At 48.3% G+C, this 15,383-nt stretch overlaps 2 protein-coding genes across 3 annotated transcripts; one reads left to right on the top strand and one right to left on the bottom strand.

The window, feature by feature from the left end:
• Positions 1-3,178: 3,178 nt before the first annotated feature.
• GCC1 (GRIP and coiled-coil domain containing 1) lies at positions 3,179-7,975 on the bottom strand. The gene is made up of 2 exons (XM_077124052.1): positions 6,854-7,975; positions 3,179-6,011 (listed from the first exon to the last, which is right to left on the bottom strand). Exons 1-2 carry the CDS (start codon positions 7,883-7,885, stop codon positions 4,716-4,718), a joined length of 2,328 nt encoding a protein of 775 aa, XP_076980167.1. The 5' UTR covers positions 7,886-7,975; the 3' UTR covers positions 3,179-4,715.
• A 390-nt stretch (positions 7,976-8,365) lies between these two features.
• On the top strand, positions 8,366-14,367 carry ARF5 (ARF GTPase 5). 2 transcript variants are annotated; one of them, XM_077124228.1, is made up of 6 exons: positions 8,366-8,604; positions 12,081-12,161; positions 12,526-12,635; positions 13,101-13,172; positions 13,646-13,771; positions 13,897-14,367. In XM_077124228.1, the coding sequence occupies exons 1-6, from the start codon at positions 8,541-8,543 to the stop codon at positions 13,981-13,983; spliced, it is 540 nt and encodes a 179-aa protein (XP_076980343.1). In that variant the 5' UTR covers positions 8,366-8,540; the 3' UTR covers positions 13,984-14,367. The 2 variants fall into 2 exon arrangements, with proteins under 2 accessions (XP_076980343.1, XP_076980266.1); XM_077124151.1 differs by lacking the exon at positions 8,366-8,604 and adding an exon at positions 11,346-11,543.
• The last annotated feature ends 1,016 nt before the right edge of the window (positions 14,368-15,383 follow it).

The raw sequence follows: 15,383 nt of genomic DNA on the forward strand, positions 1-15,383 counted from the left end.
AAAATAACATTTTAGCTGGGCCTTAAAGGTTAGGATCATACTACTGAAGGGTAGGGGGCGAGGGGGAGGAAACAGCATGGGGTATAGAGATGCCTGGAGGTCCTAGATTTGAAATATTAATAGCTAAATATTTAAGTCATCCACAATGATACAATGTAGGCATCACAAACAAAATACCAAAGAAGCTTGGTCTCCAGGCTCCTTCCAACCTCATCTCAGCTGCCAGTAGCTCCATGCCACACAGATGTCCCAGTGGAGTGAACAGGACGGCAGGGCAGGGTGCCCCCTGAGTGCCTATGAAACTACCTAGATTGAAGCCTCATTTTCAGAGACCTGGTGGCTGTTGAACTAGGGGAAAGACGAAGACCTTAACTCTAAATACAAGCCCCCAAATATTTTGATAGTGAACCACATAGCTTCAGAAAACATAAAACTTATGTGTAATCTACATTTCTAAAAAGTGTTTATTAGCATAATGTAGTATCAGTCTTCTGATTCGTTATCTGAGACATGTAGATATGCCTTTTGTTTCTTGGTGGTAGACCATATGGATGAACCAGAGTTGGGCTCTTTGTTAAAACCAAGGGACTGGGTTTTCCAGCTCGTGGTCATCAGCCTCCAAGTTGTCTCAGCTTTTCTAGGCTCCTAGTACTTGGGATTGTCAGAATCTCTGATATTTACGTTATCCAAGAGATCTGTATTCCCGGAAAAACCAGCTGTCACTATCAAAACTCAGACAAAACTGACTTGTAAAAAAAGTGCATTTCATAATTTTTGGTGAGAAATAGCTATGCTTCTAGGAAAGTAAAAGGCTTCCAAGAAATTAAAAGGAAGTCAGCTGCCTCAGAAGACAAGACTGTGTGGACAAGAATCTCATTTACCCCAACTCATGCCAGAAACAGCCCCATAAATTTCTCAGCGAGCAATGCTTTTTCAGTATTCCATGTTGCCCTCTGCTGGGAGACAGCACAGATGCAGCAGAAAGGGCCTGTGCATCTGGTCCAGATAATCCTGAATGTGAATCCTGGTTCTGCCATTACTGGCTTTGGGCTTGGCCAATAGATTTCAACTTGGCAGGCCTAACTTTCCTCATCTGCACAATAAACATAATACCTGCTCCACAAGATGGTTGTGAGAATTTAGTTAATATAATGTAGGGAAAGAGCAGTCTATTTCATAGGAGGCACTAGATAAAAGAGTTATTTTTCCTTTTGTATACTCCAACATTTGTGGTTAAGAAACACTGAGCTTAAATCCAGAAGACCTCAGTTTGACTTCCAATTCTGTCATTTAATGTTCTTGGGGGGAAAAAAAAGAATTAAGGTGTTTTAACACCTACTTTGTTTCAGGTACAGTGCTGGCTCCTCATGTACTTATTTTTTCTTTAATCTGAAGTTATAACCCTAAATTTAGGTATTATCCTCAGTATAAAAAAATTATTCAGAAAGATTAATATACCAAGGTCACCAGCCGGCAGGAGGTTCAACTGGGATTTCATTCCAGAAATGTATGAATCTAGTTCTTTCTCCAAATACCATCAATTTGGGGTAAGCAGGCTGCTTGGGGGAGGCAGGGAGCAGTAGATGGGGAGGGAAAAAAGGGGGTTGAAAACTGGGTCAAGTGGCCCATTCATTAGGGTTCTATTTTCAATTCCCAAAGCTGTTTCTCCAGCTTTACCACAGGTTATAAGTGACACATATTGTAGCAAAAGCTGGTACCCAGCCCCCTCCTTTTATTTTGTTAGAATGATCTGAGTTTTAAAGTTAGGACTCAGAAAACATGGGACAAAGCAGCATTAGGGCTCTTATGAACAACCAGTTTCCTGTTCAACTCTTTCGAGTATAGCAACTTTGCCTGGCTGCAACTGACAATTGGACACTTTCCACTTGAACCAGCCCAGTTCAGCCTGGAGATAGTTCTCTCCATCCCTAGAAATTATCTACGGAGTCAGCCACTGAAAGATGCCCTGACCCTCCTGGGTTGTGAGGAAGCAGATTAAGAGGCTTTGGGCTTGATTAATCAGACCTGGTACTGGCACCTGCTAATTCCATCATATTGGGCAAATTTATTCTCTGTGTCTTCAACTGAAAATGGGAGAAAATAGCACCCAGGAAAGGAGTAAACAATATAATGGGTGTAAATGACTCAACAAGATACAGGTAGGCTCGACCAGGTCGGGCAGAGGAGGGGGCAAAGAGCAGAAAACCCTTATGGTTGGGTGGTCAGATTGTCTTCCTGCCAGTTTCTCTCTCCATCTTGTCTTCACATCAATCTTCCTCTGATTAGGGTGGAATTAGTTAAATAAGTTTCAGTCTCATTACCTTATCGGCATACCTCATATACTATATGATATTCTAAGACCAAGGCCTAAGGAAAGTTTATTTTTCTTTTCTTCCGATCTAAATTCTACTTTTATTCTCTCTTCCTTTCCTTTCTTAGAGTATCTATCACATGCAAACCAAACATTTTCGGGAAAGGATAGAGACAAGGAATTTTAAATTTACACCTGTCTGTATTAATAATGTCTGTTTCCAGACTCGAAGTATACTCAAGGGTACGAAGAAACCAAGTCTTCTGTTTTCGTGTGGGAGTATTCAGAGCCTTAATTACATCCAGATACTTAAAATTATTAATCAGAAATTGAACTGCTTTTTTGTCTGTCTTCTGAAAAGTCACAAGCATAATTATTAGTTCTAAAAAAGGAACTGCGACGATGGATCTTTCTATTCTGTCCATAACCACCCAGAAATACCAACAACCACAACAAAAACATCTGACATTTAGGGAGCTCCAGGTAAGGAAAGTAAGGGAAAGTCTGTAATTACTATTTAGCTATCTTGGTGTCTTTAGAAACTTTTCCAGGATTCATGAATCTTGATTTTAAGCAGAGTAAAGCATTCATAAATAGATTACTTCTAGAGTTTAAAGCAGTAATTACAAAAGTTTCAAGTTCACCCACAAAACCCATGAGAAAGTTTTTTCTAGTGTTGTTGTCTACACAAAATATACACATACAAAGGCTAAGAAATTTGTGTTGCGAATTGATGCAGCTGAAGCACTGAGGGGATTCCTCCTGGATTGAGGTTCCTGGAGTATTTCCATTCTTCCATTCACCATTTACATTCATACTCTGTGCGTAGCCATACAAACCACTAAGGAAAGACACAAGTCAAGTCACTCAGGGTTACTGATTTCTTGTTTATGTTATCATTTGAACATATCACTTCGTTCTTTAATTCCATTCACTGTCAATACTCCAGGTCACCTAGCCTCCCATTCAGAACATTTAATCAAAGACTTTTGGACCCCAAACCCTCAGAAAACAGATCTCTATAGGGAAATAGCAGAAAGATTATTAGGCCAGTTAATGGAAAGTATGGATCTTTAGGATCCAAAGATCTCTATAAACAACAAGGCAAATCAGGGGAAAGGAGTCCCTCCTCTCCTTAAAAGCAGAATGAATACATTTGTGTATGTGCTGCTGAAGCGAGCACCAGAATGAAAATATTTATACAAGAGAAAATAAAAGAAATCCCTTTGAAGGAGGAAAAGTTACAACAACATGTATGGGAACATGAGGACTGCAGATTAAAATGCTATTACCTCCCTAAGGGGTGGTCTAAATACCCTGGTTACAGTAAACAACAGGCACCCTGGTTTCAGGGAGGTGGAGATTTAGCCAGAATGCTGGCTACAGGGCAGGAAGTACCCCAGCCCAGCCTCAGCTGAACTTTCATCACTTTCCTATAAGGATGACAATAACCTTTTGGAATCCTCTGCAACAAATCTTTCTCCTCCTTCCTTGTCCCTACAAAGGTAGAAACAGAGGTTAGCAAATCTCTGAGCTTGTTCCTTGTACCCCAGCAGGATTAGTTTACCAATCCAAACCCTCTTCATAAGAAGCTAAGATTTTGTTTCTTAATGAAAAGTTCAACACCGAGAAAAGACAGCAAAGTCAACCTTAGGCAGACAAATTAAGGAAGGAACAAGTATGAAGCCTATTTTAACCTTAGCTAGGCCCAAGCAAGTCACTCAGAAACTTTCTTAAAGTCAAAATGGTACTCAGGGCCCTCTCTAGGATGGTTATAAATGGCATGTTTTGTCTAGATCTTTTGGGTCACACCCTGGCCCTAACTAAAACAAACTTCCTGGTTCCAAGAACTCACTATTCCTTGACCCTTTGGACAAGTGGACAATCTGTCACTATTTCAAGCTTCCTAGCCCTTTCCAGCCTGGATTTATGTCCCCAGAAAATAGGAGCAGCATTGGACCAGACTCAGACTGTGATGGAGTAAATGGTCATTGTACATCTCAGGGCATGTTGAAAAATTAGTTAACTGAACTCCCTTCGGAGACACATTTACTCCTAGCTCTAAGCAAGAAGCATAATATTAAAACAACAAAAAAATCTTATTTTAAGAGATTCTCACCACTTCCTCAACTTCTGCACCTCAGTTTTAACCTCTTCCCCCTCACAATCCAAGACACACACGTACATGCCACCAGAAGATGTTATCCCAACACTTTCAGTATCCTTAGGGCCCAGATGCATTGATGGCATGTGGCAGAAAATCCCATCCCACAGTGAAGATTCCTCCCAGTTCAACACAGTGAAGAAATAAACAAAAACAGAAGAGGCAGAGGCAGTAGAAACCATAGTCTGCCCCTTCCCACACGAAGAGGCACAGAAGTCTCAGAAGTCAGTGAAAATGGCATCATCTCTTGCCAGAAGGCCACCAGCTACCACTGGCTGGGAGCCGCATTATCACTTGTTTCTCCTCTGGACTGAAGTGCAAGATAGTCAGAATGGCTGTGAGCGTCTGCTGGCGGCCCAGCATGTCAGGCAAGGTCAGAAAACGGTAGATGATGTTTTTGAGGTACTCCAGGTTGGCTCCCTCCCTACTCTGGTCCCTGATGTTCTTTTCAATGTGGCTCTGCAGGGCTCCAACCTCCTCACGATGCCGCTCCCCCTCCTCCAGCAGCCGATCCTGCAGCTGATGCACCTCTACCTCCAGCCTGTGCTTCTGTTTCCTGAGTGATGTGATCTCCACCTCTTTGCGGGCCAACTGCTCAGCATACAGGAAGAACGTGGGCTCGTTGGCCGCAGCAAGTTGCAGTGCTTGGGTCAGGCTATCCGAGGCAGATGTGTCAGCTGGGTCTCCAAGACCCCCACTACCCACAGGGCTTCTGCGTCCCGGCAGCCCAGAGGAAAAAGCCACAGAGCGCAGTTGCTCCAGCTCCAAATCCTTCTCCGCCAGGACAGTCAGGGCACGGTCCCGCTGCTTGTGCAGCTCCTCCTCCAGCTTCAGTGTGCGGTCCCTGAAGTCCAGCTGGCTCCGCTCCAGCTCCTGCCGGTGGAGCTGCTGCAGCCGGGACAGCTCCTGCTTCTGAGCCTCAGCCTCCTGTTGGTGCTGCCGCTCGAGTTCCTCACAGGATAGCCGCAGGGAGATATACTTCTCCTTTAGCTCTGCAAGCTGTTCCTGGGCTTCCTCCAGCTCCTTTGCCACGTTACCATCTTTGGTGCTCTTGTTCTTGAGGACGACCTGGGCCCTCATCTTGTACCTCTCAAACTCTTCCTTCAGCTGTTTCAGCTCCTGCTGATAGTAGAGCGCAGTAGCCTTCTCCCCATCAGCCGCCTCCGAGCTAGGCATTATCTCTAGGTCGCAGAGCTTCTCCACATCCAGGGTCATCTGGCTTTTCCTGGCTGCGACCTGCAGTAGCCTCTTTAGCTTCTCCATCTTATCCTTCAGGACATTGACATCCAAACTGGACTCCTCTCCATGGCTGTCTAGAGGGGATCTGCTGGAGGCAGCTAGAGCCAGAGTCCTGTTCTCCATGTCCAGCTGCAGCATGCGCTCCTTCAACTTCTGGATGGCCAGCTGGTCCTTCTGTTTGGCTTTCTCATAGGTACCAAGCAGTTCAGACACCTCAGATATTTGGTTCTCCAGGGCCGCCACCCTCTGCTCTTCCATCTGAGATTGCTGGCGGAGTTGATCCTCTACAAGGGCTGTCTGCAAAACAAGGGGACATGTTGTATTGAGAAAAGCCACAAAGACCTGTGGCAAATTTTGAGAAAGCAAGAGAGAGAGCAAAATGGGTCACAGGATGGGGTGGCCTGGCAAGAATGAGAACAAAGGATTTTTCTGCAGATTAGAGTGCTAACAAAAGTTCCTATGGCTTACTTGTTCTGTTCCCAGATACATATCATACCAAACAATATTAAGCACCTTTGTATATTTGGTGCTGTTCTGCTTTAATGCTCCCATTTTCCTCCCATCATACACTTAGCTCACATATAAAGTGCATTCCTGATGCTTATTATGTACACTCCCAAATCCTATTAAGAAATCATGTTTTTCCCTCTTCCAGTATTCCTAGAAATTTAAAACTGAGTTGGATCTTTCCATACTGTAAAGATGCACTGTGAAATAGCACAACTTTCCAGAACAGACAATCCTAGACTGAAAGCAATTACAAAAGATTGTTTCTTCTGAGAAAACTTATTTATTCCCCCATGAGTCCTCCATACACTATATTTCACTGAACAGTTGCCACTATACTGCTTCCCGGAGCACAGCTGACAAGATGCCAATAGCCAGAAGCTCAAAGCTGCCTGGCTCCCATACGGCCTACACTTAGAAATGTCATGTTCTATTGGAAGCTGGACACTAACAGTGGATACTGTCAACATCATACAGAACAGGATTTCCCAGAATTACCTAGTCAAACTTTACAGATAGTATCAAAAATGCCAGTGGAGCCACTTGGATCTAAAATTACAAATTACTAATGGAGGAAAAACCCTAATATTTTCCACTTCAGATTAATGACAAATGTATGAAGGGATAATTACCTTCCTCATTTCCTGCTGCAACTGAGCTTGGAAATGATTCTTTAAGCAAGCAGCCTCTTCCTGAAGCTCCTGCACCCGAGAGTCAGGTCGATTCTTCTCATCCCGAAGAGCCTGCAGTTCACCCTTCAGCATCTCCACTTCACGGCTCAGCTGCTTGGTCTGCAGTTCAAATCCTTCTATCTGATCAGCTGCATATGCTCGCCCCACCAGGGCTTCTCGGGTCTCTTCCAACCGGAGCTCCAAATCCTGGCGCTGGGTCCTTTCTTCCTGCAGCAGTTTCTGGAGCTCACGCAGCATCAAGGCATGGTCACTCTGCTCTTGGGCCCTATCATGCTGCTGCGAGATAAGTCGGGCTTTGGTTTCTGCTATCTGCTCCTGCAGCCCCTTCAATTCCCCCTCCAGAAGGCCCCTCTCCTCCTCTGCCTTTTTATTGGCATCCTCTAAGTCCTGTTTCATCTTCTTCTTGTCGGCCAGGTAAGAAGCCTCCATGCGAGACTTCTCCTGGGTGACTGTAGCCAAAGAGCTGGTCAAAGTAGCCAACTGAGTCTTGAGCTGGTGCAGTCGTTTGTCCACTTCCCCACCCGCAGAAGGTCCATCTCCACTGCTACTGCTAACGCCACTCTCCGACCCACTGGCCTCTTCGGACTTTGCAGGTGGCAGTCCACGGGCCGGTTTGTCATCTTCTACCCCAAGCTCACCCTTGGTACTGGTGAGACTGGCCGCAGTATCCAAGCTGGCGGCAGTCCCAGTGCTATCACCACTATGAGTGGAGCACCGGTCATCAACAGAGTCAGGAAAGGTGAGGCCTGGAGGTTGGACACCGGTGAGACCCAAATCCGCCTCGTGGGACACCGACAGCACTTTAATGCTGGCCTCTAGAGCCTCCTTCTCCTTCAGGAGGCTTTTATAAGCGCGGACAACATCCTTGAGCCGTGCCTGGTACTGGAGAAGCTGCTTTTTCTGCGACTCTATGGTATCCAACAGGTCTTTCTTGCTCGGACCGCCTCCAAAACTCATCCCAAACTTCTCCATGAGCGTGCTGGGCGGGCTGCTCCACGTCAGCGTTAGGCAGCTCGGGAGAGACCCGCGGAGACACGGGCGGGGACTTACTATAAGGCACAGGGAGAGAGTTGTCCGATTGCGGGGCGCACACCTGCTTCTTCCAGCTGTCGGGTACCGGATGCGGCGGCGGAGCAAGTTGGCAGGGGCGCCCGCGGTGTGCCAGGCCCGGCGGATGGGAGCGGGTCCTAGCCTCGACGCGCGCACGAGAGAACCGCAACCCCAGCACTTTCCGCACTGACCACTTCGCGCTCCCTTCTCACACAGCCCACAGCAGCTCGGGCCGCCCCCACTACCCTTGGCCCAGGCTCGGCCAAGGGCTTATACCGAGGGCTGTCGCATCACCGCTTACTATTACGGAGGCCCGCGACAATGGCGCTTTCGGGTCCGCTGGAAGTGACGACAGGACGCCGTCCGGGCTCCGCCCAGAGTGGGCGCGAGGTAGGCGTGGCTACTTCAAACTGTGGCTGAGGCAGTTGCCGGCTGAGAGCTCGGTGGGTTTACCGGTAGAGGAACCGTCTTGGGAAGAACGGAGTAAGCAAAGTCGAGGACACTGGGTGGTTTAATCTGGTGACGTCAGGGCGCCTGAAGTTGCCCTTCGGGCTCGATCAGAGAGCTTCAGGGGGCGATGTCGCCCTGCATTCCTGCCGAACACTCCAGGTGGGCGAAGCGTCCCTACTATTTGGGGCCCAGTAAGTATGCCCCTAAAGTGCCATAGAGTCCCTTTTTTACCATGGAAACTGCAGCTGTTTCTGGCTCAGTGCTTGCTTGGCACCTAATAGGCATATAATATAATAATTGTTAGCACTCTTCGTGAGTCGATTCAATAAATATTTATAGAGAGCACTTCGTATCGACCAAATGTATGCCAGTAACTTCACAAGAGTTTGCTACCGAGTCTTTGCAATAATTCTACTCAGTAACATTAATACAGTTTTACAGATATGAAAACATGAGGCACAGACAGGGTAAGTAACATGGCCAAGCTAGTAAGTTTAGGAATCCTAACCAGATCAGCCTGACACTGCATATTAGATGATGTGCCAGATGATAATACTGTGAAGGGACATGGCCCTGTCCTCAAGGAGCTCACAATCTAGTGAGGAACTGATATGCAAACACAAATCCTGCTATCATACCAGTATTGATGGATATTTTCAAAGTGGTACGGAACTTAAGACAGGAATAGGCAGAGAAGACTCTTGGGGAAAATACATTGGTTTTGGAAGATGAGAAACAGCTGCCCATCTAACTAGAAATGAAGGAAACCAGCATTCCCGGCAGAATGAAAAGATCACAAGAGGCATCTGAAAGCCTGGCTCATCCAGAAAGCATTAAGAATCACATCAAGACAGTAGCTTTGGGTATGTGAAGTAGGTGACAACAGATGGGAAGGCACAACAGGTGGGAACCCAATTAAGGCACTTCGATTTTATCTTGGGTGATAGGAAGATACCAAAGATTTTCATCTCAAGGGTAGTACCATCAGGACTACTATAGCAGGGTAAGATATCAGGAGCAGGAGTCAGGTGAGAAGGCTCAATTATAGGGAAGAGTTTTAGTAAAATAGGACAGTGACAACTGGGATGGAAAGAAAGGGGATGATTAAAGAGCCAAAGATGTAGAACTGACCTAACTTGGTGGCCACTAGCTGTGTTATTATATGGGTACTTTTTTTTATGCTAATGCAATTTATTATTATTTTTTGGATGCTAATGCAATTTATTTGCTTGCTTAACTGCAAGCTGCCAACGCAGGTAGTACCCAATAACTGGGTCAGGGGCATACAACACATTTAAAGATGGAGGATTCCTGAGTCTCTAAAGTCCAGCAGCCCAAGAGCCAATACAAGGAAGGCAAATAGCTTTAAGGAGAGGCCTCAGGAGCCTGTCTGACACAGTATCAGTAGAGGTCCAAAGCCGAGAAGGAGGTGAGGACAGCCGCAAACAAGCAGCACAGCACAGACATTGGAGGCAAGTGACTGAGCGAGCCTGCCTCTTATATTGGTACTTTTTAAATGTACTTTTTTTTTTTTTACCTGGTATGAGCCTTCCTAAGAATGGAATATATGACTGAAGAGCAAAGGAAAACCATGCACTTGTGCACACCTTGTTCCCAAAGTCTGTTCTCATTCCACTTTGCAGACCATGATGGGGCAGGCCCTAGAAGTGTGCTTCATTCCAGTTTCTTTGTGGCCCAGTAAAATCTAGCTGCCTAACACAAAACATTCAGATACAATTATCCCATTTACCATAATCTCCTGAGATAAATATGGCAGACATTGTCCTTTTATAGATGAGAAAACCACAGAATTGTGAGGGTTGTTTAAGCCAAACTCTCAAAAAAATGGCAGAACAGATTTAAACTAAGACTTGGAATGGTGCTGGCACATGGGAATACTCAATAAATATTTGTTGAGTAAATGAATGAATGAAGATTTTCTGATTCCCAACCTAGTCCATAAGCAGTTGATCCTAGAAGCCCACTGGGACTCCAGAATAAATATAATGTCTGTACTTGCTCCACTGAGCTCCCTATCAGTCCAGTTTAACCCAACAAGTATTTGCTAAGCATAATTTAGGTGCCTGGGTACTGATCCCAGTCTCTAGAAATTTAGGTTCTTTCCTATCTTGCTTTTCCTCTCAGATGCTAAGAGGGGAAGATTGTTTGTGAAGTTCTTTGGGTCTAGGGAGGCAAGAAGCCCATAAATCCTGGACAGGTGTGCATTAATCCAGGTTCCCATGTTCGTGGCAAAATGGAGAAAGGAACTTCAGAAAAGCTGCGTGGCCCCAGATTGAAAGGCAGTGTTCCCAGGGCATTATGGCGAAGGCAGAGTTCTCCAGCACTCTAGGGGTGGGTCTGCGACCATGCAGCCGAGAGCTACTGCTTGAAGAGCTATAAACCAGGCGTTTTAAAGAACCATGAAAGCTATCACCAGGGCATCTTCCCTCATCTCTGGCTCACTCCTCACCTGATTCTGCAGTCCCTTTATCACCTACGCATAAAGCGCCTCATTAGGAGCTGAGGAGGCAAAAGGGAGGAGTAAGAACGGAGTTTCCGCTCTCCTAAGGTGGGTGGTGCACGCAGTAGGTGCAGCTACCTTCCAAGGGCTGTAGCAGAGCCCAGAGTGGGCTGGACGCAATAGAACCAAAGTCCCAGCGGCGGGCCACTGAAGACGGGGACAGGGGGCTGCTTGGAAAGTTGAAGGCTTTCCTCAGCCCCGATCGGGCTGCTATATGAGCAGCCACAAACCTGAAAGGCGAGCTAGAAACTGCAGAGGCCTAGACCCTTTCCTTCTTCAAAGCCCGTGGAGGATTCAGCGAAGGTGCGGAGACTCAGCTTCAACTTCTCCAGGAGAGGGCTGGGGGGCGGAGCTGGGGGCGGAGCTGGGGGCCCGCGGTGACGTAGGGCGGGCCAGGACGCGCGGAGGAGGCGGCGGCGGCGGAGCCTCCTGCTGCTGGTGCTGGTGCTGCTGCTAGTGCTGCTGCGCCGGGTTCCCCCGCGGCCGGCGGCCTCCAGCCCGCACCCGGCGTCCGTGCCCGCACCCCTCCCCCGGGCCCCGCCATGGGCCTCACAGTGTCCGCGCTCTTTTCGCGGATCTTCGGGAAGAAGCAGATGCGGATCCTCATGGGTGAGGCAGACCAAGCGCGCGGCCCGGACCCGGGCGCCGGCCCCCGCGCAGCCCTCCCGCCCCCGCGCCCCTCCAGCCGGGCTCACCCGGATCTCTGGCCCCGCTGCACCCACCTCCTAAGCCCCCAGGACCGGCGCTGCTCTCGGGTGGGTCCGGTCTGCAGCGCCGCCCCTGAGGCCTGAGACCGGGAGCGGCGGGCCTGGGTGGGGTGAAGCGCCCTCCGCCCCGGCCCGGCTGGTAAGAAGGGAAGATTCCGCCCTTGGGGACGCCTTTTAGAGGAGCGCGGCCCTCCTCCGGTGTCCCTTACTCCCGCAAACCCCAACCCCAGTTTTCTCCCTTCTTGCCCAGTTTGGGGGCAGGAGTTGGCGCACATCATCCTGACTGCCCTCAGGCCCCTGGGGTAGATAACAGCGCGCACCTGGACGCGCTCCGGCTCTCCGCCCCCGTCACCACCCGCAGTCCTGACCTCTCCCCTTCCCTGGTCTCTAGGGGGCTCCCTCATTCCCGTTTCCATCTCTCTGCCCCTCTCCGTTGTAGTTGGCTTGGATGCAGCTGGCAAGACCACAATCCTGTACAAACTGAAATTGGGGGAGATTGTCACCACCATCCCCACCATAGGTGAGCCGGGGAGCGGGAGCACCACCGCGATCCTTCTCGGGGTCTGCTCCCTGTTCTGCCTGAGGCCCTTATCTCTCTCCCCGGAGCTGACCCTGACACCAGATACGGCTACTTGAGAAGTGGGTCTGGATGTCTCTCTACTTGCGGGGTGGGGGGGTGGGGGGGTGGGGGGGGCGGGAATACTGCGGGAGGCGGGGTGAATGTGAACTAGCCCCGCCCCAGCTGTTGACTGCCGGTTCTCTGGGGTTCTTTTCCCCTGTTCTTGATCACTGCCCTCTGGTTTTGTGTCCCTGCTGAGATCCAAGTAGTTTTAGTGAGTCCTTCTTTACAAGACTTTTTTCCATATTTTTCCAATTATCTGTAGGCTTCAATGTGGAAACAGTGGAATATAAGAACATTTGTTTCACGGTCTGGGACGTGGGAGGCCAGGACAAGATTCGACCTCTGTGGCGGCACTATTTCCAGAACACTCAGGTAGGAGCTTGGGAACCCCAGGGAAGAGAAAGTAGGGCTAGGACTGAGAAGGTAGCCTAGCTGGGTCCCCAGGCCAGGTTAAAAAGAAAAAAACCTTTCTTCCTCTTCCCCCTTTTCTTGGCTGGCCTCTACTCATCCTTCTGAGACTTCATCCTCTTAGGCTTCTGAGAAACAGAGCCCTGGGTCCACGCTGCCTGACTGAGCTCGCATCACCATAGCTTTATTGTCTGTTCCCTTGAACACCTTTTAGCTAGACCACTCACTCCTTGAGAACAGAGGCTGCATCCTTTGCTGTGGTGTCTCCAGCTTGTGCTAGGATTTCTGCAGGGCCTTGGTGAAAGCTTGCTAGACAAGAGGGATTTAGGCCCAATTAAAGAAGGGAAGATGAGAGAGAGGAGCAGACTAGAGCATGTTCCAGTTGGGGATGATCGTTCGTTCCTTTTTCCTTTCTTGCTTCCCATCCAGGGCCTCATCTTCGTGGTGGACAGTAATGACCGGGAGCGGGTCCAAGAATCTGCCGATGAACTCCAGAAGATGGTGAGCACCTGGAGCCCTGGAAACTGAGCCCTCCACGTAGGGGACAAAGAGATCTTGGGGCTAGCGTAGATGTTTCTCACAGACCTCGAGAGCTAAGAATGTACGTGTTTCTTTGTGGACACATTATGTATCTCACCCTGTTTTCAGTTTTGGTAAAAAAGCACAGGACTGATTTTTTTCCTTGAATTCTTACCTTCATGTCCGACTGTGGGAAGTTGGGTGGGAGAGGGGGTTTACATGGTGGAGAGAAACATCATCTGACGTTTTGGTTTTCCCATTTGGAAATGTGGTCATTTTGACTAGGGCATGTACTCAAATTAGAAAAATGCTATTCCTAGTCTTAAGACCTAGGGAGTCTCAAGCTCAATTATAATCCTAGAAGGTAGAATGGGGGACTCCCAGCATAGCAGGGAGAAGGGACTCTGGAGACACTGATGGAACCTCAGATCCTGCCACCTCTTCTACCCTCTTAGCTGCAGGAGGATGAGCTGCGGGATGCGGTGCTGCTGGTATTTGCCAACAAGCAAGACATGCCCAACGCCATGCCTGTGAGCGAGCTGACCGACAAGCTGGGACTACAGCACTTACGCAGCCGCACAGTGAGGGTCCCACCCCACCCACTGGATCCTGCCTCCCCAGGGGAGCCACACAGGCTGGGGCAAAGATGTAAAGGCATCCACTTTCCTTCCCTGCTGTTGACCTCTTCCTTTCCTTCTCCCCACAGTGGTATGTCCAGGCCACCTGTGCCACCCAAGGCACAGGCCTGTACGATGGGCTGGACTGGCTGTCCCATGAGCTGTCGAAGCGTTAAGCAGCCAGGGGCAGGCCCCTGCTGTCCGGAAGCTTCCACGTGCATCCCCGGGATGACCAGACTCCCGGACTCCTCAGGCAGTGCCCTTCCCTCCTACTCCTTCCTGATAGACACAGGCCTCTGCTCCTGCCTGTATGTTCTCTCTGTTGTTGGAGCCTGGAGCTTTGTTCTCTGGGCACGGAGTGGTCTACTCTCTTGCCTGCTGGGACCTGCAGAAGGGGCTTCCAGAGGAGGAGCACAAGGATCTGGGTTTGCTTTTTTTTTTATTTTATTTTTTTCCCGTTTTGGGTATACCCTTGGGGCCAGGTTGGGGGAAGGTGAGGGCTCTGGGTGGTGCTATGATGTGGCACTGGATATTAAGTAATAAATTTGCCGTGGTTTGTACCCTGTGTTGTCTGTAACCTAGAATGGGGCAAAGGAAGGCGTGGGCTGGGGTATTGGGAGGAAAGAAGCAATGTGGGGAAGGCTCAAAGGCTGAAGGATCCACCCCCGCCCCACATCGAGGCCCTCATGTAGCTCAGCTTCTCCCTCCTTCCTTATTCTTGATGCCAGAAAATACTTTAGGGACTCCAGCGGCGGCAACTTCCCAAACTCCAGGGGCCCTTTGCTGAGGGTGACAGGCACTGCCTTCCTGCTTTTTTAAACACAGAAATCTCCTTTCCCATTCATCTCTGGAGCAGAGCTTCTTTTTCTTTCTTTTTAAAATACTTTTATTGAGAAATATCCACACATGTACAACCATATTATGCAGTCAGTAGCTCACAATATCACATAGTTGTGTGTTCTTCACTATGATCATTTATAGAACATTTACATCATTCCAGAAAAAAGAAAAAAACTCATACATCCCATACCCCTTAACCCTCCCTCTCATGGACTCACAGTATTTCAATCTACTCAATTTTTACCCTTTTTTATCTCACCCTATTTATTATCCTTTTTATTATTATTATTTTTTACTCATCAGAGTGGTAATTCTTGATGGTGGTTATACACATTGAAATCTAGGCGGTGCAATGGTGGCTCAGTGGAAGAATTCTCACCTGCCATGCCAGAGACTTGGGTTGGATTTAAAAAAAAAAAACACATTGAAATCTGAGGGAGAGGGAATGTGCATTAGAAACGTACCCTAAAATTGTGACTCACTAGGGACCTGTCTGAGGCCTGGGTGTTCTGACACTAGTAGTCTGTTAGCCTTATTTTACAGAACATTGGCAGAGCTTGGGGAATTAAGATCCGTTGTTCAGTACTGAGAGTTTCTTCCTAAGGCATGACCCCACTGTTGGGAAGAGGGAAGCACATGTTAGGATCCAGGGGTGGGCTATTCTCCAAGCATGCCCAGCTCTGCCCATTTCCCTGTGGATCTCAGTCAAACTTAAAACCCCTAATCACACCATCAA

Source organism: Tamandua tetradactyla, chromosome 1, assembly GCF_023851605.1.
Source record: "Tamandua tetradactyla isolate mTamTet1 chromosome 1, mTamTet1.pri, whole genome shotgun sequence".
Classification (NCBI taxonomy): Eukaryota; Metazoa; Chordata; class Mammalia; order Pilosa; family Myrmecophagidae; genus Tamandua; species Tamandua tetradactyla.